The 27,349-nt window shown below is 36.4% G+C and overlaps 1 protein-coding gene across 1 annotated transcript; it reads left to right on the top strand.

Annotated features, from left to right (window-relative positions):
- Window positions 1–720: 720 nt before the first annotated feature.
- On the top strand, window positions 721–27,084 carry apbb3 (amyloid beta (A4) precursor protein-binding, family B, member 3). Its single transcript, XM_051093602.1, has 13 exons — window positions 721–794; window positions 1,201–1,984; window positions 11,672–11,859; window positions 11,953–12,023; window positions 14,826–14,877; window positions 17,250–17,396; window positions 17,715–17,842; window positions 20,246–20,360; window positions 20,492–20,579; window positions 21,354–21,437; window positions 21,895–22,010; window positions 22,363–22,542; window positions 22,687–27,084. Exons 2-13 carry the CDS (start codon window positions 1,936–1,938, stop codon window positions 22,909–22,911), a joined length of 1,443 nt encoding a protein of 480 aa, XP_050949559.1. The 5' UTR covers window positions 721–794; window positions 1,201–1,935; the 3' UTR covers window positions 22,912–27,084.
- The last annotated feature ends 265 nt before the right edge of the window (window positions 27,085–27,349 follow it).

Here is a 27,349-nt window from a genome sequence, read left to right as displayed (position 1 = left end):
TGAAAGTGTATTATGTTAAAATAGCCTATTATATGAATCTATTACAAACATTAATAGTAAACTAAAGTGTACTTTAATCTCATTTCCCATAAACCTTTTATGTCATATGTGTTTAAATATATTTTTATTTGTAATGATAAAGTTGCAATTTAGTATATTTAAAATATATTAACTTTAAATGTAACTTCAAATAACACACTAGTTACAATCGTCAAATCAAATAAGTACATCAAATAATTATACATCAAAATAAGTATACTTCTTTAAAGCATGACAATAGATTAAGCCTATTAAAATATTTAATATGTAGGCCTAATTTAATCTGGCGTTATTACAAAGTGCACGGTTTTAAAGTGTAGGCAACTTGAGTCATATTCTCTGTAAGGGGACTTTTATTTGATAAGTATTATCAGATAATATTATATATGCAGTACAGTTTTTAATATTCTTTTAAGATGTGTAGTACACAACAAGTGCACATTCAGTACAATTAAACCCACGTACATTCACAAGAGAGCTGATGTTTTTGCTTCATTTTAAAGAAGCATATTTTAACAGCTATGTAACCTATTTAATAACCTACATAAACTATGGCTTAAACATGCAGTATACATAAAATATAATTATGTCATTATGTTATCGTTACTCTCTGTGACTTCACGTCTCTCCTTGTAACTCCGCAGCAGACAGACGCTCGCGACAGAGAAGTCGTTGCCACGGCAACGAGAGGGATGATGCAAACGGAGGCTGGACGATGACGGACTTAGCTCGAATTCATGACGGGAGGAATTAAGGTGGACCAACACCATGCAAACCAAAAACCTTTACACATACACAGCTCTTTACTCACCATAGATATTTTCTAAAAAAATAGTTCCCGGTTGGGTGTATGAGTCATGCTCATATTATGATGTTTATATAATACACGTCTAACGTATTTAGTAACGTTAGCTTGCTAATCGCAGTACAACACATCTTAAGGCGTGCTTACATGTTTCCCAGAAACCTTGTTATTAAGTCTAATGAAGCTAGTTACATTAATTTTTAATGAACAATTCACAGCATAACATAATAACATACACTCTAATAGTATACTCTGATCCATGCTGTAATGTTACAATACAATAGTGGCCTTTTAAATGTCCTGAAACTCAACCCCATTGTCAAGAATGAGAATTTGTTTTACTCTTCATATTACAGATGGTGATTCTCTGCCTCACTGTGTGGAACAGATTGGAGACACTAATTCTTCTCAGGAACACACATCACAGTTTGTGCCCTGTTTGATTAATGAAAAATGCTATTAACATTTTTGCTGTGTATATTGCTGTATGTGTCCATTTAAAATATGTACACCTGAATTATTGTATAGACAGCAGACGGCTACGTTTACCCCAGCAGTTTGCTTTCGTCAGCTATATGTTCAGCCATCCTTAAGGCACCACCATGAGCTTGGGGGGGGCAAAGAGAGTGTGCGAGAGAGAGAGATGGAGGGACGAAGGAGGGGGAATAGCTGCAGGCATTACTGAATTACAGAATCCACAGAGAGAGAGACACACAGTTACAGAGAGAGATAGAAGCATTCTGAAAACAGCATCACTCTCTTTTAGACAGAACGACAGTGAACAGAATAGAGTAGAGAGGAGAACAGAATAGCGTGATCGCACAAGCATTAGACAGAAAGACAAAGATGAGGTTGATTAGACAGCAGTAAAATTACCTGAGGGCAAAATAAAAGAGGGGATAGACAGAGTGAGGAAAAGAGGAGTGTGGGTTTTAATCCTCTTGGCATGCGAGTGTATTCCTGGCTGTTTGGCACTGAGTGCGGTGGTCACCCTGTGTGTGAGTGTGTGCTGCAGAGTTTGTCGGTGGTGTTGGGACGCTTTAGACTGGAATGTATCTGAGTTAACCGCTGGGGGCTTTCGGGAAGACACCATGCTGGGCAAGGATTACATGCTCGCCATCATCATCGTCAACTATGACGGTAGGTATGCGGATACATCTGTACTTTCCTCTGCTCTTTGTTCTTCTTCATCTCTCTCTAGTTAGTGCAGGCTGGAGGTGTTGGAGTGAGTGGAAGAGTTTCCCTTCCTCTACAGGATCGGAATCAGTCATTGTCTGTCATTCTCATGCTCCACTGGTCACTCATGGACTTTACCTACAGGTGCTGTGTCATACTAGACCCACCCGACTGTTTAAAGACCCTGTTTTTGAGATAAATAGTGAGATAGACTTGATTTTGCTGGAATTCACTGCAAGGAGATGCCACACATTCTAAAAAAAAGTTGCCTGTTGATATTGTTGAAATATCTATTTTTGTAGTGTTTGCGTTCGTGGACAATGTCACCTGTGCGTTTCTGTTGGGATTATGCATCTGTTGCAGGATTAGATTATGGAAACACAGCAACATAATTTGCCCACACAACATTAAGCGTCAGATAGACCAGTAAACTCCTCCCCTTTGTGAGTTCATGTGGTAGAGCTTGATATTTTACAGTTTAGGGTGAAATCAGTGTGTAATGATGTATACAAAGAACTCAAACTAAAACCAGAATGTTTATACATAATTTTTGCTCCTGCCTGAGATGTAGTATCAAAGCTGATACATTTAGTGCTGAAACTAGTATAATTAAAAAGACCTGCCTTGAGATCTTGCTAAAAGTTGCTCCCCAAAGTATTCAAATGAAACTTCCCAGATGATGGAGTGATAGTGGGCTGATTTTTGCTTTCAGAAGATCATTTTGATGGGGCCTTAGACTGTTGTTGACTAATAACCCATCCTGTGGTGTGACATGCTAAAAACTCTTAAAGATAAATAATTAGTTAATTAAATAAAACATTATTGCTAATTCTTTCTAAAACTGTTTGATATATTTGATATATCAAAACATATGTACTTATTTTATTTAGGGACTACCTGAAATATGTGTTTAAAAAATAAAAATAAATAAATAAATAAAATTATTGTTACACCACAGGACCAATTAAAGATGACTAGAAAAGGCAAAAAAAGGTTTGTGTACAATTGTACAGCACCTAAAAAATATGCGCTGTGTTTTATACATTCATGGAAATTTTAACCTAAAACCATGTTTGTAATAAAGAGGACACCTTGTGCGTCAAGTACCCAGTATCTGTAGAAAGGCAGAAACTGTCCTCATCGCGTCCTCTCCACGTCATCACTCTTAAAATAACTTCTGTTAAACGCACTGAGAGGAGGTGTGTGTGTAAGAATGTGTTTGTCTGTTGTCTGTGTATGGGAGACAGTGAATGATGGAAGAGCTTCTCCAAAGGCAAAGACATGGACACTAAGGCATTTAGACACAATGCTGAATGGTGCTGAGTGTATGCTGATGACAGGAGCTTCTGTAGATGGACAGGAATCGATTGCATTTGAGTCAAATTTTCTGTCTTAATCAATTTTGTTGTACTTTCAGTTACTGAAATACTGCCTGCCTCATGGACACATGGATGTCTTTATAAGGATGCCTCAAATAAAATGCTGTGTCTTGCCTCTTGATTTATTGAAGGCCCAAGGATTAAGTCCCAGATGGACATTTATATCCACCTAGAGTCTTAATCTTCCCAGTCTGACCTCACACGGACAGAATTGGGATTATCTGACCACTGACATAATGCCATTGGGATTATTTTTTCCAGATGTAGCTACAATTATCTCTTTCTGCTTCTCTCTTTCCCTCTTTCATTCTGACAGAGTTCAAACCTGGACATATTAGAGCTTTGTCCTTTTCTTGCCTTTTTACAATATTCCCCTTTTTCTCCCAGTGGTACCTCTTGGGCTTTTCACACTGGTTTATAAATGGTTCTCTATTATTAAACACAACCGCTTTGGTGCTAAAGATAATGTTTATTCACGTTTGGTATTATATGTTTAGTACCACAAAAGCAAGGCTAAAGGTGCCGTCACATTTACTATAGCAAATTTTAGTGGGCGAAATCAAGTCCTTTCAGTAGGAATCAGTGGTCTGGAATTTTGTGTGAAGGCAAAAGTTTTCATAACGGGTTTAAGTTGGCTATGTGTGTTCACCACACTAACCCTATCTCCTTGATTTTAAAGTGACTTTTGTGAGCTGACAATAGACTAAAAATAGACTAAAAATTTTATTGCCAAAATTTCAGTAATATGTACATTGTACATTTGTTTAGTGCATTTTCACTGACAGATTTGAGTCTTTTCAACAGAAATCCATGTAACCTGGAATTTTGTGTGAGGGAGATAAATTTTCCTATGCAGATTTCTCAACAGGTTCCAGTTGGTCAGACAGATTCACCACAGTGACCAATATAAGCTGCTTGGTTTGAATATGACTTCCGTGTAAGCTGTGTTTCATACGGCTACACTATTGATAAGAGACAATGGAGCATTTTTGCCCTGAAAAAAAAAAAAACACGGAATAAACAGAGTGTCTACTTACACTTAGTGCAAATAGCTCACCTTGTTGGCAGAGGCTATTTACACTAGCTCCACCCACAAACATGTGAATGGGCTAGTCAACTCTACAAAAGACGATTGTCAAATAACAGCTGTAGTGGTGTAGATGGTAAAGTGCAAGCTGTAGTCTTTTTGACGCAAATGACACCGAATGACACCGCCTTTTGCCAAACTTTTTTCCTCTTTTATAAAATCTCATGTCACATCAGAAAGGCATTTATTTTCAATAAAAATGAAGGAAATAATCAATAGGTTGAACATAAAGTATCGGGTAGGGTTAGAGTAGGTGTAGGGATGGCTTTATTGTCCCAATAAGGTGGCATCCATTTAATAATTGCGTTTAATAATGCATCCATTTAATAATGCACTCGTTATTGCATACTGTTTTATAATGTACTACAATACTGAGATGCAGATAATTGCCACCATTTGCAAAAATTAGTATAAATAGCAGAAAACCCCAAAACCCCACCTTACAACACCTTAGGCCTTTAGTGGAGAATGGTTAATATCTCAGGGATAAGAGTGACCCAAACCAACGATTAAGAATAGTCTAAACGTTTTTCTTTACTTTCTCTCTTTATCATGTGTTTAACTCATACCTCTTTCACTTTGAAAGTGGTTGAACTGAAAGGTGAAAAAAAAAAAAAATTGATTGCAATCAGTGCAGCAATGGTGCCTTTTATTACAGTTGTTTCAGTGGCTCATGGGAGTCAGGAGTGGTCAGTTCTGATTGGCCACATGAAATCTCTCTGGTAAGAGGCACAATTTAGGAAAATTGTTTTTTAGACTCTGCTTGCAATGGTTTCTGAGGCAACCAAGTGCAACACGGAAAAAGAGGGATTCTCAGTGGAGAATTCCCACACATTTCTTTTATCAGCCTGTGGTCACTCTCAAGAGTGAGTGGGTGTTGAGTAATGTATCCTGTTTTACTGTTCAAGTAGATTTTCAATTTTTTACTGAAATAGATTTCAATAATTAGGTGTTTGATTTGCAAGCTTCAGTATTAACAGCTTTTTGAGGAGAGGTGCTATTTGTGCTATAGAGAGGCTTTGTTCATACTACAGGGGAAGTGAGACAATAATTTTTTAAGCAAACAAACAACATCCTTGCAATCATTCATAACACCCTAATAACTGCATAACATCATTCTAAAAACCATTCAGAACACTTTAGCAATTGCATAGCTTTATGTCTAATACCATTCAGACCGTATAGCAATGGCCTGGCTAGCACCCAAGTAGAACTCTGCAGGAAATGTACAAATCTGTTCAAACATTGCAGAGTGAGATGCCGAGTGCCAAATAATGAGCATATATCAGACTTTGTCAGTATTTTCAAGACTTACAGTGACTGTTTCCTATATTAAATTGGATACATACACAAACACAGTCCCTATATAGCAGTTGATATAGGGACTGATCAGGCAGTAGAGGTTTTCTCAGGAGATCATCAATAATTCACAAACATCCTCTTCTCAACCCCCCACCTTCATGCTGTTTTCAGCATTCAATCTGTTGTTATCGCTTCATCCTCATGGCATAGCTTTGGAGTTGTCAGTGGGTGCGTGATGGGAACTGCAGCACCACCTACGAGCGTAAAACCGTGATACCACAATTACAGGAAGTGAGGTTGTATCTCACTGTAGCTGCGTCCGAGTACCCTTAAGAGTTTATAACCCACATTTCTTGAAATCATAGACTTGCATTTGAGATTCGTCCTTCTGAAGTATATTATATGATATATTATGTAGTATCATCTGTGAGCATTATGCAGTAGGTAGCATGGGCATCGTTTGAAGCAAATTGGTGACAGAATAATAGATGTTTTGTATATTAGCAACCCTTTTATTCTTGTAATATCCATCAAGATTTTTCTGCTGGCCTCTGAGCCTGAGAAATAAGCGCTAACCAATAAGGCATCTGTGTTTGAGCATCCACACATTGCACTATTATTAAAACTGCCTTCAGCACCAAGAACGGACAGTCTGCAGACATAATTTCAGGTGCACCCTGAATGGGGGCCAGAATTAGACTGAAAATAGCCTTTCTTCTTCCTTCAGCCTTTTTCTGCCTATGTTTTATTTCTGCCAGCTGACAGCACAGCTAGCCAGCCCAAAACACTAAAAATGTCATGGCAACACAGTGTGATTATTATGGCCTGTCAGGAGTGGAGGCGAGGGGCGGCTTGTGAAAAAGAAAGGAGTTCGATATAGACATGATTGATGATCTCTGGAGATAGCCGGAGACACACAAACACTCACAATGACACTTACACTCATACTCCTTTGCTATGACAGACATAAAAGGAATAAAGTAAAAAAAAAAAATAAAGGGTGTGCTGAGACAGTTGATGGATTTATGGATTTTATGTAAACTGTTGGGACTTTAATTCGAGCTGTTATGATTTGTCGATTTGGCATCAGTTATTGTTCACCCAGGATTGAGGGAAAATAACAGAGAGACAGTGAGATGTGTCCTCATGTGTCCTGGACAACAGCAATAAGCCCCAAGAGGACGTGTGTTGCAGTGATTTTCGCTGTGGGTACGGATTTCCTAAAACAATGTTAGTTAAATTAGCATTTATTATATTGCATTAATTAATACTAATCATCAAAATAATCAATATAATATTAATTATATAAATACTTACGTATTTATAATATATATTTAAGTTTTTTAGTGAATACATTTCACCCAATCAAAATGGAAGACTATTTATTTACTTATTTATTTAATAACTTTACCATTAGTTTAAAACTCTTCTGGCAGCCATGTCTACTGAAGACACTGTCTGCATCTTATGAAGCAGATTATTAGTAAGCCCCGGGAGTGCGACAAGTTTAATTGGACTGAAGAAGATTTGAGGTGTTGGTTTAGAGGTTAAACCCGCCGCTCTTTGTTCTTTGTGTTGTAAGATTATTGTGGCTTCAACGAGTCTCTCCAAGCTCTCAAATCTGTTGAAAGCAAAGCTGAGTAATACCACCTCCTCTCCACTCAGCACTCTGTCAGTCCTGTTTATACCTCACTACACACTGCAGAAACTAGCTATACACTGTAAAAAACAATTTGTTGAGTCAATTTAAAATAATTTGTAACCTGACTGCCTTCAAATTTTAAGTTCAGTCAACTAAAAAAAAGTTTATTCAACTTGAAATGTTAAATTATACTAAGTGACAGCTTAGATATTTGATTTGAATCAACTTAAAATTTTAAGGCAGCTGGGTTACTTACCCATCTGTTAAGTTTAGCAAACACAAATATCTAAGTTGTTACTTAGTACAACTTAACATTAAAAGTTGACTAAACTTATTTTAGTTGACTGAACTTAAAATTTTAAGGCAGCAGGGTAGCAAATTATTTTAAGATGACTCAGCAAATTGTGTTTTTCATTTTTTACAGTGTACACTATTGTTCAAAAGTTTAGGGTCAGTATTATCTATCTATCTGTCCGTCCGTCCGTCGCTCCCTCCCTCCCTCCCTCCATCCATCCATCCATCCATCCATCCATCCATCCATCCATCCATCTATCTATCGATCTATCTATCTATCTATCTATCTATTTTGTAACACTTAGCAATACCCTTCCTTAGTTAAACTTGTTTAATGCATTAACTAGCAATGAACAATACATTTGTTACAGTATTGACAAATCTTTGTTAATGTTAACAAAAATACACCTGTTCATTGTTATTTCATGTTAGCTGAGGTTCATTAAGTAATGTTGTAACACTTTACAATAAGGTTCCATTAGTTAATGTTTGTTAATGTAACTAATGAAATTAAACTAATGAAACTAACATGAACAAACAATGAACAATACATTCATTACAGTATTTATTGATCTTTGTTTAGTGAAAGGGATGGTTGACCCAAAAATAATAATTGTCATTAATTACTCACTTAATTCAAGGTCCAGAAAGGTACCATGATCATCGAAAAAAAAAAAGACAAAATAGAGAAGAATTGTTGAATTTTTTTTTTTTTTTTTTTTTTGAGCACAAAAATTATTCTCATAGCTTTATAAAATTACGGTTGAACCGCTGATGTCACATGGACTGTTTTGTCGATGTTGTTGGTACCTTTCTGGACCTTGAACGTGGTAGGATCCTTGCTGTATAGAGCAGGGGTCACCAAACTTGTTCCTGGAGGGCCGGTGTCCTGCAGAGTTTACATCCAACTTTCCTCAACACACCTGCCTGGAAGTCTCAAGTATACCTAGTAAAACCTTGATTAGCTGGTTCAGGTGTGTTTGATTAGGGTTGGAGCTAAACTCTGCAAGGACACCGGCCCTCCAGTACTGGACCTGGTGACCCCTGGTATAGAGGTGTCAGAGAACTCTAGGATTTCATAAAAAATATCTTAATTTGTGTTTCGAAGATGAACGAAGGTCTTACTGGTTTGGAACAACATGAGGGTGAGAAATTAATAGATACAAGTTAATATTAACAGATACAAGTTTTGAGTTTATAAATGTATTAGTACATGCTGAAATTAATTAAACTATGATTAGTTAATGCTTTAGAAGTTTATTATAATACTTTTATTCAGGAAGAATAAAAAGGTAGGTATGAATACACAAAGTGTAATATTACATTTTTGTACATTTATACATTAATGTGTACAATATTAATTTGGACTTGTTCTAAAATGTAATACTTTTTTCATATGTGAGACTTTAGACAAATATTTCAAAGCAAAACAATTTCTACACTGTAATAATTTTAAATAGTCGCACACAGACTTTAGTTACACACAGGCCTCTTTAAAATTAAAAGGAAAAAAGATTAGCTTTTAATATCATTACACAAATACAAGCAAATTAGTAAACGTAAACAAAACAACAGCTGGATAAATAAAGTCAGCAAACAACAAAACAGTAAGCCTGTAGCACTACACATATAATTTATTCATAATGCTAGGAGCTTGTAGATCAGCTGTGTATTACGACTGAAATGTTCACCAAATAATTTGAATAAATTCACTTGAATTTACCAAACTGTGGTAAATGTGATAGCATCTTTAGGCTAAATATGGCAAAATTTAGAGGAATATTGGTGTTATGTAGATTCAGAGTAGTTTACATTTCTTAGTATCTGTGACTAAAAAATCTATTTATGGATAATTTTTTTTTTTCTTATTTATTTATATTTGTATTTACAGTGTAGTCATGATGGAGACCCTTTGTCATGATGTAACCCTTTGTCAGAGAAAGACCATTAAAATGGCAAGTTTATTTATGAATTGAAATGCAGATGTAGTTTTAATAATAGTACACATGTGTGTATGTGTGTGTGTGTGTTTCATTTATGCACTGATGTGTGTGCATAAAACTATTCTGACCAGTATAAAGAAATCACAATAGTTTCCCCAACAAATTAACAATTAAGATGTATTTTTTTTAAGGCACCACATGAAAATTCATGTGCAAATGACGTTTGTGAAATGTCACTATGAGACTCTCTGTCTCTGTCTTTCTGTGTCTCGCTGTGTCACTGAATGTCAGAGGCAACTCTTATACCCGTGCCCAAGCAATCTCGTGTCACTACTGACCCAGTTCTAGTACCACGCATACACATTTACAGTGTTGTTTTCTCCCCAAACATCCCCTCCAGCCTTCTGCATTGTGTTATATGTGAGAGTGGACACGGCTCTCCAGATGCATTGTGTTAAATTATTCTCTCAGGCTAGAGATAAATTCAGGCAAATATAATTCAGCAGACACAGCTGCTCTTTCCTCCTGCTTGCTGTTCTGCCAGTAGCCCTATGCCTATGTCTGAAGCACTAAATCATCAGAAGACGTGACAGGATGACTTTGATGCAAAGAAACTTTTGTCATTTTAACAGGAAAATAATTTGGAAATGCTACAGTAAAAACCTGCCAGTTGGCTGTAAGTTATCTAACCATATAATGTGAAAAAATCTAAATGGTTTAAAATTGCACTAAATGTAATTTTACTGTACAGCACTGTAAAATTTATGATGCCATAGAACCATTTTTCGTTCCACAAAGAATCATTCAGTCAAAGGTTCTTTAAAGAACCATCTCTTTCTTAACTTTTTATAATTTGAAGAAACTTCTTTTTCAGATGTTAAAGGTTCTTTATGGAACCATTTTAACAAAAAATGTTCTTCTATGCCATCGTGAAGCACCTTTATTTTTAAGAGTGTATGTATAGTTAAATCTATATAATATTCAACAACAACAACAAAATATTTGCCTTATAATTTACCATGGAAAACTATAAAAGGACATTACTTCATTATTTTAGTGTCTTTACTTCATTATCTTATGTGTTACCCTGATGACGGTTTGTCTTTGTATGACACTGTGCATCATGTATATACTCTATGAGTTTTGGCCGCAGTTTATAGATGGTGTGGATGAACTTTGATTCATCATGAACTGTATGGTTATAATTTCCAAAATATACAGGGAACACAATTCTGTCTGATCATATTTAAAGCATTCTCATAATATCTTTTAATGTGAATTTCTGGCCACCACAAGATGCTAGACACTGCTAGAAAGGGTTCAAATATTCTTCGGAAAACCAAAGAATTTGAGGGACCTTGAGGATTTTAGGTTTTTAGGACAAACAAGGGACTCATAAACAACCAAAACTTAAAACATCTCAAAAACCATAACGACACACAGTATTAAGAATCAAGTGTATGTAAACTCTTGAAGGGGATCATTTTTTTTTTTTTTTTTTTACAAAATCACCTATTATTTTGTCTTGTGGACTATATGTAAAAAAAAATAAAATAAAAATAAAATATCTTATTCAGGACAGTACTAAATAAAAAATAAAATGTATTTTGCATGCAACTTTTAACAAATTGTACAACTGTATGAAATGTCTATGTGAAAGATACAGGGTGAAGATAATGGAAATGAACATTAGTCCAGCCCTTTTTAATAAGAGAGAGCTGCTTTTAGTTTTGACCTCATTTTAGACTGTGTCATGTGGGCAGATTAGGGCCTGGTCTGTCTCTCATGAGTAGATCTGAGCCCGGTGACTTCACCTCGTGGTGTGTATGCCTCAATGATCTCAGTATGTGTGTGAAGGCTGCTGGCACTGTGTTACTGTAGGAATTGTAATATGGCACGTTTACAAGAATCTGTGTGTGCTGGCCTCAAGTTAGCATGCGAGTGAAATGTTAATAACATATTATTTAAGATGCAGATTAATCCCGAAATCCGATCTCTGTGCAGATAACATCTGGAATGATCAGAGTCTGGAGCTGGACTCAGATCTGCCTCCAGGATGGCGCACTATTCGTGACAGTACTGGCACCTATTACTGGCACGTGCCCACAGGCACCACACAGTGGCAGCATCCCTCCTACAGCGCAGAGGAGGAACAAAATGCCATTAATGGCATCACTGCCAGCCAGATCAAGGTAAGATACTCTGATCTATGTTTATGCATGTGCACTCATGTGGCTTTGTGCATGTTTTTGTCAGCCGTCACATCCCACTCTTGATTTCCTCAGACTACAGCAGATGGCAGGCGGGAATCGAGAGGCAGACTGACTGAAAACCCACTGCCCTCTCTAAATGAAAGGTGAGGGAATCACACCTGCGCTAGTCGCTGTGCAGCTGGGGATAGGCTGCAGATATATTTTTGAAACTAGACATTCAAATTTATAAAGCAAAGTGTGTGAAGCTCAACATGATTTAACCAAGTTAGAAGTGTTTTTGGATCAACATCCTTGTTAGGATAAAATTCTTTTTTAGGATTAGAATTATGGCCTTGTTATCAGCCATTCCTCTAATTGTAAGCATTAGGAATATTTCATGTTCAATAAAAATTGTTGTAAAAATGTTGTTTGAGGATAAGGACTGGTTGTAAAACATTCAACTTATTACACAGTGTCATTATTATTTTATTTTATTTTATTTTATTTATTTTAAAAATCTCTATCAATAAGTGAGATGAGTATGTATGTATTTATTTATTTTTGAGCTAGATTAACTAAACAGAGAAAATTAGTGTGAGAGTGCAGAAGCACTGATGGGAGTGAAAAGTTTGGTGGCTGATCTACTGATAGTGTGTAAATTAAAGAATGCTGATGCTGCCAGATCATTTCTATAATTATCAACACAATCTACCAAGAACGGCACAAATTAGTTATTAATTAATTAGTTAGCTATTAGTTCGTTTACAAACAACACAGGAGCAAAGTGTGTTAAGACATGCTTTTTTGGTGGATAATAATGGGGCAAATACCAGTAAACTGACTACCGCAAACCTTAGTAAATCACTATAGTAAGTCAATGTTATGACATACTAAGTTTCATATCTCGTAATTATTTGTATAGCTTTTATAGATATATAGATTTATATATATAAAAACTTTTATAGCTTTTCAGCTCATAATTATGACTCATAATTAATATTTTGTCTTAATGTAGATATACCAAATTATGTTTTTTTTTTCCTACATGGCAGAAATGCACTTCCATGATATTAGTTCATTATAATATTATATATTCATAATATTAGAATAAAATGGAAAGCATTTTTTTTACTTAAATCTCCTGCTTCTCAGATTTTCTTGTGCGAAAAAGACCCCAGTAATTAATCATGTTAACAGTCTCATTTATGTCTGTTTTTATGTCTCCTAAGGAATTTGAGGAGAAACATCTAAGACAAAGTTGACAAAGTAGAAAAAAATTAAGTATGAAAGAGAAACCTCTAAGCTATACAGTTTTCTTCTGCTTAGTTACACAGTTCAGTGGTCAGTTTTTTAACTACGCCATGCCATGTTTGACCAATCAGAATTAAATGTTCCAGAGTGTATTTGCATACATTTTATGAAAGTCATTAGGGACATGTCTTCACCAAAAGTTCTTTTTATTCTGAATAATTTGTTAAAATGTGTCCACAGCCACACTATAATTTGGTAAAGATGCATCCCCGGCTAATTTGTTGCAATCGTTTCGATGTAGTAACACATTACCCATAGACTGTGTCAATTTGCATCCTTGATGCAAATTAAACGCTGACACAGCTTAGCAGCCAGAAACACACACAAGCCAGGCCAAATTCTCCTTCTGGAGCTCTCGCTGTTTTCCAATTTGTTTAATTCTCTAATGAAGCCAGTAGACATTTATTTGAACAAACACATTCTTATACCTGAAGGTGATATTACCCACCTGGAGTAGTGTGAACAGATGTTGGTTCCGCTGGCTCCTAGTGGAAATGACGAAAGCTGCCCTGCTTTAGACAGCCAGTCAGGTGTGTTCTATACAACTGTGAGATGGAGAGTAAAACAGGCTGTTTTGTTTTGGCTAACCTCCAAAAACTCTGATATCAGGCCATGAGGCCCCAGTGACACTAATGCTCGAACAAAAGCGAGCACTCACCTGGGGAATTAAGAACAATAAGAGTTTCTTCTCACTTTGTGGTGCTAAACATGGTCTTTGCCAGTGAAGGACGAAATACTGTACACACATTCATTTAACAGGCTGGAACGTCCCTATATTAAGTGTCAGGTCTGTCATTGACTGACCTTTCTACTGAATTTGTTCTGAGAACAGAGATTGGCTGCTGCTAAGTTGTTTGGGAATTGTTGACAGCTACAGGGAATGCAATTACCTTCACTTATTTTGTCAGCACCTTGAGGCAGCATAACGCGGCAGAGGGCAACATTAGAACCTGGCACATTAAGTTTCTGTCCTCAGTATATGTTAAACAGCACTGTTCGTGCCCTTGAGCAAAATAAAAATGAATAATTTATTTTTAATTTAATATTCAGTTAAATTCAATATTCAGCTTAATGTGTTTGTTTAATGTATTATTTAGCTTTAATAAATGATCTTTTTTTATTTTATTTTTCTCATGAGACAAAGAAAGTGTGGAAAGTTGAAAGTGCGTCTTCCAGATTTTCAGAATAAATCAACAATATGTGCTCACCTGTACTTAGATGCTATTTTTTAAATAATATTCTGTTGAATGTAATTATCCATTATTTTATTTTATTTTGAGACAAAGACCCAGTCAAGGGCTTTTCATTTTATAGCTCTTACATTATAATTTTTCTCTGCGAGACCACTGTTTATTATAGGAAGGAAGTATATGCTAAATGCTGTGACTTGTTCAAAAGAATCTATGCACAAAGCTGAGAGTTATAATTATAGGCGCTGTTTCTTGTTTACAGGACAAACTACCCCAGCGGCCTGAATAGCCTTTTCTACAGCATAAATGAAAGCACTCTCAGTAGAACGCCAAACTGAAAAATAACCAAGTGTTCAGCATCTCAGGACATAATTTGTATTCCTGTTTATTTTTTTCTGCTCAGATGAGCCCAGTATTTAATTATGAGTCATTATCATAATGATGTGCTCTCTTGCTCTGCTTCAGGCCCTCCTGGCAGGAAGAGTATTTCTGTGCCAACATGGATCCTGACTCGAAGGTAGAATCTTGCTGTGTGCTGCCCTAATACTGTTCAACATGTAAAATTTATTACTGTTTTCTCTGCTATTAGTCACCGTGCCCCACAAAAATCACACCGAAAATAAATGCACATCCTGAGGTAACCACTGAGCGTGAAAGGTTAGAGTTGGAAAGGAGCATCAATCAGGGCATGTTTAGTGATGTAGTAGGGTGTATATGTGTGTGTTTGTTGGTGGAGTGTATATAAAAGGTGGGGGTGGAGGGCTATGACCTCTAAAAGCACAAGAGATGCAATTTTAAGACACAGCTTTATTGAGTCTGTGTAAAATGATCCTAGTAGGCTGGGTCAGAGATATATGCTCTGTACAAAACATTTCGATTTCCATCAGTCACCAGGCTGGTAAATGTTAGCTTTCTGGTTTAATTCCTAGAAGTGAGCCATGAACAATCATCAGTGTGCCTTTTAAGAAGACACTTAAGCCCAGGATGCTTCCAGGGGCTTGTTGACGTAATTTGTGCACTGTGAGTCACATTTGATAAAAGCATCTATTAAATGACTACTTGCTTACTAAAAAAAGATATGACAGTATAAAACATCTAAATGGATGTTGTCCATTGTGTCAACATGAACTGCAGGCCAAATTTATGCAACAACACACTTCTAATTATAGAGTTTGGTATAATAGTCTGTTTCCATTTCAGATTAACAAAAAAAACGTTATTTCTCACAGTTGTCAAATCATAGCTCACAATTTTGACTATATCTTTCATGATTGTGACTTTATCACAGTATGATTTCATTTCTTGTAATTACAAATTTATTTGTAAGTTGTGACTAAATAAATACAATTGGGGCTTAAATCACAGTTGTGACTTTAAATATCACAATATGACTTCATTCCGTGAAACTGTGTATTTCTGATGCTTTTTATCTAGCAATTGTGACTTTATTTCTTGTAATTGCAACTTTATTTCTTGTAATTGTATAACTACATATCTCATAACTGAATCTTTATATTTTTTATACTTTGTGGCTTTAAATACCACAGTACAATTATTTCCTGTAATTATGACTATTTCTTATAGGTGTGACTTTATATCTTGCAGTTGTGACTATATCTTGTAATTGCAACTATTTCTTGTGTGATTGTGACTATATACTGTATCTCGCAGATGGGACTTTATATTTCAGAGTTGTGACTTTTAAAGGAATAGTTCACTTTCAGAACAAAAACTTACAGATCATTTACTCACACCCTTGTCATCCAGGATGTTCATGTCTTTTTTCTTCAGTCAAAAAGAAATTATGTTTTTTAAGGAAAACATTTCAGGATTTCTCTACATATAGTGGACTTCTATGGTGCCCCTGAGTTTGAACTTCCAAAATGCAGTATAAATGCAGCTTCAAAGGGCTCTAAACAGCTGAGAACTAAGTGTCTTACCTAGCGAAACGATTGGTTATTTTCTAAAAAAAATTACAATTTATAAACTTTTTAACCTCAAATGCTCATCTTTTCTAGCTCTGCGTGAACTCTGTGTATTCCGGTTCAAGACAGTTAGGGTAGGTTGAAAAACTCCCGCCTCATTTTCTCCTCCAACTTCGAAATCGTCCTACATCGCACTAAGTACTGACCCAGTGTTTACAAAGTGAACGCGCAAAGAAGATCAAACGCTCTTTACAAAAAAAGGTAAAACAGCAATGTAGGGTGATTTTGAAGTTGGAGAAGAACATCAGATGGGAGTTTTTCATAGCCTATAGCCTAACTGTCATGAACCGGAATGCACACAGTTCACACAGAGCGAGACAAAATTAGTGTTTGAGGTTAAAGAGTATATACATTTTTAATTTTTTTTTTTTAGAAAAAAAAAAAGATAATTCTGCTAGATAAGACCCTTCTTCCTCGGCTGGGATCATTTAGAGCCCTTTGAAGCTGCATTTAAACTACATTTTGGAAGATCAAACTCGGGGGAACCACAGAAGTCCACTATATGGAGAGAAATCCTGAGATCTTTCTCAAAAAACAATTTCTTTACAACTGAAGAAAGAAAGACATGAACATCTTGAAAGACAATGGGGTGAGTAAATTTTCTGTAAATTTTTGTTCAGGAAGTGAACTTCTCCTTTAATATCAATATGACTATTTCTTGGATTGTGACTATTTTTTATAATTGTGACTATTTCTTGTAATTGCAAAATTATATCTCATAATTCTCACAGTATACCTTATAGCTTTTTTTCCACTCATGTTTAGAGTGTAAAAAAGTCTTCCCAGAAGTGTTAAGGAGATTAACTCCAATGGATTTAGCAACAAGTGTCAATCTATGTTTTTTATCCCATATTGCATCTAAAATATGATAGTTGTCAGGAAAATCTCTCCATTTGTCTTTCAGTGTTTTGCTGTGCGCTCGCTGGGCTGGGTTGAGATCCCTGAGGAGGAACTGACCCCTGGCAAAAGCAGTCTGGCAGTGAACAACTGCATCCAGCAGCTCTCTCACAGCAAAGCAGAGGGCCGGGATGCAGTGGGCGCCTGGGGAGAGGTGAGAACAGCCTGGGCTCATACACGTGACTTAGAATAGATGAGATGTACTTAGCTGGGACCCACCAGTGTCCTTGGAGGTCCATTGGATTAAATTAGACAGGCGTAATATAGCAGCACAAGTGTGCTAGCCCTGTGATAGCACAAGACTTTGCTGTTACATAGTGCTGTGTGTTGGTCTGTTACCCATTTGCAAGTTTTTTAAGGTTTCTACACTATTTTACGATCCATTATGTTAAATCACCTTAGCTTAGCGCAGTCAACCTAGCTCTCACAGAAGGTCATGGTAACAATTCAAACCATATGTGTGTGTGTTCAGGGTCAGGATATGATGATGGTGCTCAAGAAGGACACTCTCAGTCTAATGGACCCTGTGGACCGCAGCCTCATCCATTGTCAGCCCATAATCAACATCCGTGTATGGGGAGTGGGCTGCAACAATGGCAGGTAGACTGACCTTTACATTTGTTCTATTTCTGGGTCTAAAATTCCTCAGTTTTTCCCATTTTCAGTGATATCATAGATTAAATCTGGATTTCTGCTGAGACTCTGTTCACTACAGCTTAAAAGAAAATTTATAAGACTGGAAAATGACAAATGGCCAATACAGACCTTTAGTTCAGTCATATTTCCTCATTCAGTGACGGGCAGTGCCAGGTCTTTGAAAATGTAGAGCTGCTTTTTTTTTTATTTACAGCTGAAGTGAATCCCATTGTAGCTATTTTGAATTTAGTTGTGGCTTGCCAGTAAAACACAATGCTACTGAAGGTGAATATTTGAAATCCAAGCTATAATAGGACATGTTTTGCATGAAATGTGTTGCTTTTGTTTTTGATTTGTGTGTTGTTAAAAGCTGTAACTGGCTAGAGAGTAGAGTAGATCCACTTGTGAAAAAGAAGTGCACTTAATTGTATTGAATGTGCACTTGTATTGTACTTCAAATCTTGAAAGTGTATTTAAAAAAAAAATGTACTTGCAGATAATATAATATTAATGAAAAAGAAAGGGTCACTTAAATGAATAGTCCACACAAAAATGTAAATTTTGTCATCCTATAACCATATCTAAACCTGTATGCATATTAAAGTTAGTGGGAAACTGTTTGGTTACCAACATTCCTCAGAATATTTTCTTTTGTGTTTAGTAAAAGAAAGAAATGCATACTGGTTTGGAAAGACATGAGGGTGAGTAAATGATGACAGAATTTTCATTTTTTGGTGTACTATCATTTTAACTTATTTCTTTAACATGTACTCTTTTAAAAATTTTCACAAGGGTCTAGAGCTTGCCAAAAACTTTTCTCGCGTTTTTGCGTTATTTTAAGTATTATTAACCTTTGTTTCCTTTTTCTTTTTTAAACCGCCACTCGTGAAAACAGAGACAGGTAATAACTGCACTTTTTTCTTTTATCAATTAGACTTAGAAAACATGTCTCGTAACGTGTGGGTTCCATCGTGGTCTTTGAAGTAGAGCTCCTTAGCCTTGTTTTCTTTCATTTCTTTACTGTCATGCTTCATCTCAGGTTGTGTAACTTTTTTGATTAACTGATAATAATTAAAGTATCTGCATGTCTCCAGAAATACCTTCCTCTGTGTTCAAACAAACAATAATTGTAGATGATTTTGCTGTAATGGACCAATCAAAGCCTAATTTGGGGGATTTATTAAAATTGTTTGCACAGAGGGTGGAACAGATTGACTAGTTTGTAATGAGACCATCAGTAGCATGATGGCATGTGCCAATGACAGACAGTCTACAGGAGAGCTACATGAGAGACAGTTAAATCTTATTTATATTGTGAGAATGTGCTCAGATGCAAATGAGGTTTGTTACAGACAAATTCATTTGTTATTCCCTTTGGCTTGCATGTTCTCCCTTAAAAATTGAGAGTAAACTAGTGCTGGATTTCACCAGCATCAGTATGCTGTTTGAGCTTGAGCTGCACAGCGTATGAAGCACCACTGCTCTATATTTTTCCAATGTAATATTCATGAATGAAATATTCTCTTTGAGAATGCAGCATTAGCTGAAGAATCGGTAGGCCCGTGCCACTGCGTTGCATTTTGGTAAATCATACTGCCCAGAAATGCCGATCGATCTGTATTTATAGAACACTGACATCTGATACAGGAGAGTACAGTCAGCTAAGAGAGACTTTCTATGGTTAATGTAAAGAGATTTAATGAATAACAAGTTAGGTTGAGAGATTAGAAACGGTTTAGCATCATGTTGTAAATACCCAGCTGGCCAATGTCATTTTCAGCTTGCAGTGGTTTTTGTCCTATTTTTATTTGAGCATTTTACAGCCCTATTCTTAGAAGGGCTGCTCACTACTGTGGCCTTTCATTATGCTTATGGCAAAGTCAGTTGCAACTGAATCATCATGGTGCCTTATAAGAGTTTAAGTGTCAAAATAAGATTTGATTCTGTTGTACAGAAAATGATATATACACTACTGTTCAAAATTTGAGGTCTGTAATATTTTTTAAAGAAATTATTTAACAAGTATGCATTCAACTGATCAAATGTTACAGTAAAGGCATTAATAATGATACCAAAGATTTCTATTTCAAAAATGCTTTTGAACTTACCATATATCAAAGAATCCTGAACATCAAATCAATAACTTCTAAAGGAACATGGAGTAAAATTAAGCTTTGCATTACATGAATTAAAATATATTATATTATACTCTTTTTTTTTTTGAAATAAATGCATTCATGTGACTGATATTTACAATTTTAATGCGAATATTATGTGTGTGTATGTTTAGTGTTTCTACGAGGCTGTTAGAAAAAGCATCAAAGTCACTGTGATGAGTATTTACTCTAGTCTCCTGGTCCTCTGTAGGGACTTTGCCTTTGTGGCCAGTGATAAAGACACCTGCATGCTCAAGTGCCATGTGTTTCGCTGCAGTGCTCCAGCCAAGACCATTGCATCTGCCCTGCATGAAATGTGTTCCAAGGTAAGATCACACAATCATTTCAAAGCTATTGCTAATAATTATCATTAGCATAAACATAATTTCATAATCAAAAATGTCCAGATCAAAGTCAGTGAGTTACAGCGTTGATTGTGACTAGTCTGTTTCCACAGATGATGTCAGAGAAGGCAGCTCTGCAGCCCTCTATGGCCCGTTCTCTCACCATGGAAAGTATCTCCCCAGAAGACTTGCCCCGCCAGGGTATGACATCTGCACTCTTTTTGAGAAAGCAGCATCTCTTAAAGGGGTTCTGTTATGCTTTTTCACTTTTTGAATTTTAGAGTGTATCTTTGGGCATAAAAAAGATCTAGTACAGCGTTTGTTTTCTGCATGCAATGATGTCACAATGTGGCTCATTAGAATATCATCAAATTAAATCCTGCCTATGGAAGTTCTTTTTTTTGGGGGGGGGGTAGGGATGAGGTGGGGAATTAGCGTAACTTTAGCGACGCAGCGTGGAGAGCTGCTTCAACGCAGTGCAGTGCAGGGGGTCGAAACATATGCAGAAGCCGAGATTTACTCTGGTTGCCACGTCGGAGCTTAATTGCGCCGCAGATGTGTGCAGTGTGTGGTAATTTACTCTGGTTGCCGCGTCGGAGCTTAAATGCGCCGCAGACGTGTGCAGTGTGTGGTAAGACATTCATCGTACAATGTAGATAGCTTCACCTATAATGCAAGTGTCACAATGCAGTGGGAGAGCTAACCAATCAGAACACATTTTGTTTTTCGGAAGGCAGGCCTTCATTAAACCCGGAACTAATCAAGCCATTTGTGCCAGGCTGGGAGAAATGTATTGTAATAGGTAAATTATGTTAAAAATAATGCGTTTTTCAAACCTCTAAGCATGAAAGCATGTTCTAGTACACCCCCAAAACAAAATCAAGACTTTGTAAAAGAGCATAATAAACCTGAATGGATGGTTGACTCTACTATCATATTCATTTAACAGACTTTATGTCTTTGTGTGGTTTCCAGTTGACTTTCTGGAAGCAGTGAGGCAAAAGGTGCAAAAGTTTGAGGTGGAGTACATTGGAAACTTGCCTGTATCCAGAGCAATGGGTGAGTGGGATTTGGAAACTTAAAAAACACATCTTATACTTTATTAATGAGTATTTGTTTAGTGTAAGTTCTGTAATACTGTACAAATATTTTAAGGACCAAACACTTCACATTTGGCATATGGTAGTATCGAGGCCCTCAGGTTTGAATTAAAATGTCACACTTAAAGTATTTTCAGTGTCAAAAATGAATACAGCAGATTGTGAATTCAATTTGGCCCACCATAACACAGTTTTAAGTGTAAAGACTTTCCCACTGAAGACCAGAGGGTAAAGTTGGCTGATAAAGACTATGGTCTAAAACCAGGTTTTTAAAACGGTTCATTATTACTTTGGTGGCTGATGGTTAGAGACCTAGAAACCGTAGCTTACATGTCAAAGAGAAAAGCCATGACCTTTAAATATGGCCCTGGTAGTGACCATATTTGTGGTTTATGTTTTTATGTATATGATGACAGGAATGGAAGTGTTAAACAGAGCTATTGAGAGCATCATGCACTCCAGAGACAGAGATGAGTGGGAGCCAATAGTCATCCATGTGTCTGATACAGTTCTGTCTTTATGGAGAGGAGAGGTGAGATTCTGTACTCACATTGAGACTTTTTAGTGTACTCCATTTGAGTACTAACAGGCTATACTCAGGATGGAATACTGTATAGTATATATAGTATACATATATATAATTTATTTTATTTATTTATTCATTTATTTTTAACTTTCGGTACTTTAAAGTAAATAATCAGTCAAGAACATATTAGTAATATTATTATTCATCAAGCTCACTGCATTTTGGAGTAGCTTACAGGAAAATATGTATTCTGTGCATAGTACACACGTTATATATTATAGATATAGTATAAATAGCATGCTTTTATAAACATAGTATTTGTTTTTTACTCTTTCTTTCCACTTTTGCTTTATTTCAGGATGGAGATGACCCATTTTGGGAATGCCAGGTACGATACTTGACTTTCCTAGGTGTGGGTCATGACACACACACTTTTGCAGTCATAGTGGATGCAGGAACTCAGCGCTTTGAGTGCCATGTGTTCTGGTGTGAGCCCGATGCTGGGATCATCTCTGAGGCAGTTCAGGCTGCATGCATGGTGAGGAAACCACCCTATATGACTAAAATATATATGATAAAATATCACACACAGCATTCATAGCTTTATAGCATTGATATACAATTTCAAAATCTGTAACGTCTGTAACATATTTCTGTTGTAAATGTCTGGCGCCCTCTTCAGGTCCAATACCAGAAGTGTTTAGTGGCACAGACTCCTCCGGTGAGGTCCAAAATGTGGCGGGCAGGCTCCAAAGTCAAACGAGCTAACTCCATGGATAGCTCTAGCTTCCCGCCCCGACACCAAGGACACACATCTTCTAAAATGGCCTCTCCCAGCGTTAAAAAAGGCATGCTGGCTTTTTTTGAGACATTTCGAAATAAACATTCTGCAGTATCCACACCCTAACAACAGTAACTCGGGGAGGTGGATGGGGCCTGATGGGCTTCGAGGAGGGGGTATCAGAAGATGGAGAGATGAAAGGAAAGTATAAACATAAAGCCTAAAAAAGTTTAAGAAACAAGTTTCCTTTGCCTTTGGCATTTTTAGAAAAATCCAACTTAATTTCCCCAGTATGACCTCACAAAAAACAACCCACCTAATTGCCCTTAATAAGAGTGTTTTGAGGATTAACATATCTGAATGTAGGTGTGCAGAACAGTGTTTAAATGACATTGAGGTGCTGTGCTCTCACATTCCAAAAAACTGACAACTCCAAACGCTCTGCAATTAAATGCTGTTATACAACAGTTAGTTACTGTCCTCAAATGTGATTGGTATAAGACTAATTCACACAGCACTGACAGACATTGTTTGTTGGGTGTTGTCTGATTAGTGTCATCATCTGTTGGCATTAGTTGCCAGTTGTTTTCAGCAGTTAAAATTTTCAGACCATTTGTCAGGTCATGAAATCTCTGAGAATTGACATAGTGTAAACCACATTATGTTCCGGCTAGCAGACACTCTGTGTGATGTAAGTTTCATCATCAGCACTGTCCGCTGATGTTTGTACACAATGTTCAGGTGCCACCCAATGATTGGGTTTGTGCAGGCATCACCACATGTACAAGTGATTTGAGTGCTTGAAAAAAAATGTCTGAACACATCCTTCGTGATACTTTGAAAGGCTTGAGCTGGGTAGATTATACTTACAAATTGTAGTCCGTTATACTGATTCCAAGTTACATGACAAAAATTGTACTTGCAACACTTTTCCACTATCAGCATCGTTGGATCTGTGACACAAGACACCAAACCCGCTAGTAGCAACAGCCACCGCAGTATCGAAATTTAAGAAATTTATGAAATTTAAATGCGGCTTCAAATGATCCCAAATGTGAAACCGCATTTTGGATCGTTTGAAGCGGCATTTAAACTTCATTTTGGGGCACCATATCAGTCCATAATATGGAGAAAAATCTCAAAAAACATAATTTCTTTATGACTAAAGAAAGAAAGACATGAACATCTTGGATGACAAGGGGGTGAGTACATTAACTGTAAAGTTTTTGTTCTGGAAGTGGACTTCTCCCTTAATGAAAAGCTAATAATTCAATCATAAAAATGTAAAATTAAAATAAATAATTTTAAAATAACATCTATCAAAAAACATTTACTTAAAAAAAAAATTATTTGTTTACCTGCATGTCATGTGACCATTATCCAATGGGTACTTCAGGTAAATATATTAGGTAAAAGAGGTTCAGATGATAAAAAAAGTTTGGGAATTACTACATTACATGTAAATAAGAAATAAGACACATTTATGCATTTTAATGTGTTTGAAAGACAAAAGCCTGGAGTCGATTATTTTAAAATGTAATTTAATCTACTTCGAATTTAGGGTCTGAATGTGTAATATTACATGTTATCAGTTACAACCCAGCTCTGTCTGTGTGCAAGACGAAGCAGAACACAGAAAATGTATACCTGGGACTTTACCTTTTACCTTTGCTTTTCAAGCTCGCAAATCACTTGCACATGTGCTGTTGTTTGCACATAACATACTGGAGCAGAAAAAGTATACTGCTTAAGTCATTGAATACTTGACTCAACTGTGTGTTGCTCAGAAGCAATAGCCCCTTTCACACACCAATCCCAGTAAATTGCCCTAAAAATTAACAGTAAATACAGAAATATTATGTCCACACAGACAACGGCGTTCTAGCTTTTTAACTGTAAGAGACCTTTCTCACATCAGTGTCAAAATGTCGGTAAATTATGTGATGCCAATCATCTGAAATCATCTTTAGAAACCTCGCCATTGTCTTCATTCGCCCACATGATCAGAAGCACTTTTAGTTTTGTCTATCCGATTTGACAACATTTTTTAATTAAGAATGACAGGCATAAAGGGATAATCAAACAGAATGTGTTTTTGCTCTTATAAACCAGAGGTGCGCATAATAGTATATAACTGCAGAGCCGCAGCACTGATGAATGGAAAAAAACATGTTGAAAAAGTTGCGAGACGAGACACAATGGTCAAAGATGTCCTTCTAGCACATATTTAGATAGAAAACTAATTTTGAGCAGCAGAGCTTTGTAACCAGCTTAGTAATCCCGCCATCTCCATAAGAATGCCACTTTGGACCTAAGCAGACCTCATTTGTCAGTGCATTCTACATGCTCATACCTGTAAACTTCATTCTGCGTTCACACACAGCATCATTCCGGCAATTTACTGGTAATGTTACAACTTCCCTTACTGGTAAATTGCCGGAACGCCCTGTTCTAACATGATCTCCTAATGGTAATTTACCAGTAAAGACTGTATGTGTGAAAGGGGCTAAAGGTGGATTCTGCATTCAACATTTTTCATTGGCTAAGCAAGAAAAGTAACTGGTAATATTGTGTCTAAAAATGCTAAAAAAGTTAGTCTGTTAACTTCTTATTTATCAAACGGTTGTATAAAAACAATATCACACTTGGAGAAGAACAGCTCTACTGTTTGTGTGATACTGTTGAAAAATTATCAATTTGGGAAAGAATAATAATGCAGATCCAACAACTGTGTGATTAAGAAACATCTAATAACCCTGGATGCCATACAACCTCAGAATCAGAAATGAGTCATATCATCATCTAAAATTTTTACGACCAACAATAGTGCAATAAGATGTATATCGCAGTTGAATCGAAATGTGTGAAATATTTTGATAACAAGTATTGATGTACAGTGACCTAATCCTTGTATGACTATGTAGATGGTAGAGAGTTTCCGTTTAGGTCACATTTGTGTTCAAAAAGTAACTTTAGCTTCAAACCTACTAGGAGTGTCCGTATATATTAACAGTAAACCGTTTGTGAAAAAGGATGCTGTTTGCTGTTCTAATACACCTTTAAAATCAAACGAAACTTCAAGGTCGTTACTCCATCTTGAGCAAACAGAGCAATTTTCACACACAACAAGAGACCTCAATTAACATAGTGCTATCAGTGCAAGAATCGTGCTTTAGATAGACCCGGCTTGTGTCCTTATCTTTGTTTCTGTTGTGAGCTCAGAAATGCAGATGAGGAGATATCAAGTGACCCAGAATTGAGGCATTGCTTGTTATAATCCTTCCGTGGAGTCCTCAGTTTAGTGCCACTGTTGCATGATTTTGCTTGGAAATTCGAGGCTTCGCTTGGGTACTTGAGAACACAAGCAGAGGGTGTTGGAGCTTTGAAAACTAGCTAAGTATGTACTTGGATAATTAAAAAAAAAGAATTTTAAAAACACTGTAAAGGTGCAGTCACATTTAGCATTCTCCTGCAAATTTTTACAAGCAAAATACAGTCGTCTCAATAGGAATCCAATTTTACGTTTGTCATTGCATTTACAAACAGAAAACCACGTGGTTTCAGAAGGACTTTTGTGTGAGCTTTTATAAATAGACAATGGTCCGTTTTTGCCTGTGAAATTTTGCTAATGTAACTACACCTTAAAAATATATGATTTACTCCCAAAGGCAGTGCAGATTTGATAATGACAAACCCATAGGAAAAACTGTGGTTTTACTGCAAGAAAGCCTTGAGGCAATATATTCGCATTAATTTGAATGTATTAAAGCTCTTACAAAGCACTCAACCTCAGCGCATGTTGATCTGAGATGCCCACAGGCACTTGAGCACCCACACGAATGCCACTGAAGGAAGTTATGTGATGCTATATCTAATATATGCAACTGCTCCTTCCTTTCCCTTATTAAAAAAATAAAATAAAATAAAAAAAAACATGTATTATATCACAAATTAACTCAGGTCTCCTTAAAGCTAAAACAAAGGGGAAAAGTATAGAAGCGGACGATTCTTCAGCATGTAAGATCATTGACGAGAAGCCTTGAGAAGAGAGTTTGACTGGTAGTTTTAGTTAACGGTCATGTAGCACCTTGTGTTTCTTATTTTTTCCTATTTATACTCTCTGTAAAGAAATCTCTCTCTATATATTTGCAGTATTTCAGCACAAAACTAGGATGTCATGTAAATGGTTTTGTATTATTCTTTGTGTTTGTTATTATTGTTGATATTAATCAAAATGATATGCTGACCCAAATCCACCATTTGGTGGAGTGTGTTGGAACATTAAACTGCTTGAATCTCGCTCTGTTGTCATTTATTTGTGTTTCAGTGTCTTGTACACCTGCTTTTTTTCTCACCATTTCAGATCCCTCTTCTACTTCATTTTGTTGAGGTGAAAAGTGTCCAGAACATGATATTATGTGTATTCCTCCATTGCGTTATTTCGGGTTAAAAGTTTTTTGCACTGGTAGAATCCTCATTTCCTGTGATGGACTCTTCTTGTTCTGTGTCCAGACTTTCATAAATATCTTTAAAATGGAGAAAAGATGTTTTAATGATCAAACAA

The sequence above is a fragment of the Labeo rohita genome, chromosome 21 (assembly GCF_022985175.1).
Source record: "Labeo rohita strain BAU-BD-2019 chromosome 21, IGBB_LRoh.1.0, whole genome shotgun sequence".
Taxonomy (NCBI): domain Eukaryota; kingdom Metazoa; phylum Chordata; class Actinopteri; order Cypriniformes; family Cyprinidae; genus Labeo; species Labeo rohita.
Note: the sequence above shows the minus strand (reverse complement) of the source record. Positions and strands in the feature narration are given on the sequence as shown.

Bases quoted from the DNA above. Each gene is read 5' to 3' on its own strand.
- apbb3 (XM_051093602.1), top strand. From the start codon at position 1,936: ATGCTGGGCAAGGATTACATGCTCGCCATCATCATCGTCAACTATGAC. The intron at 20,361-20,491 runs GTAAGATCACAC...CTGTTTCCACAG, and splicing joins TGCATGAAATGTGTTCCAAG to ATGATGTCAGAGAAGGCAGC. The intron at 20,580-21,353 runs GTATGACATCTG...TGTGGTTTCCAG, and splicing joins AGAAGACTTGCCCCGCCAGG to TTGACTTTCTGGAAGCAGTG.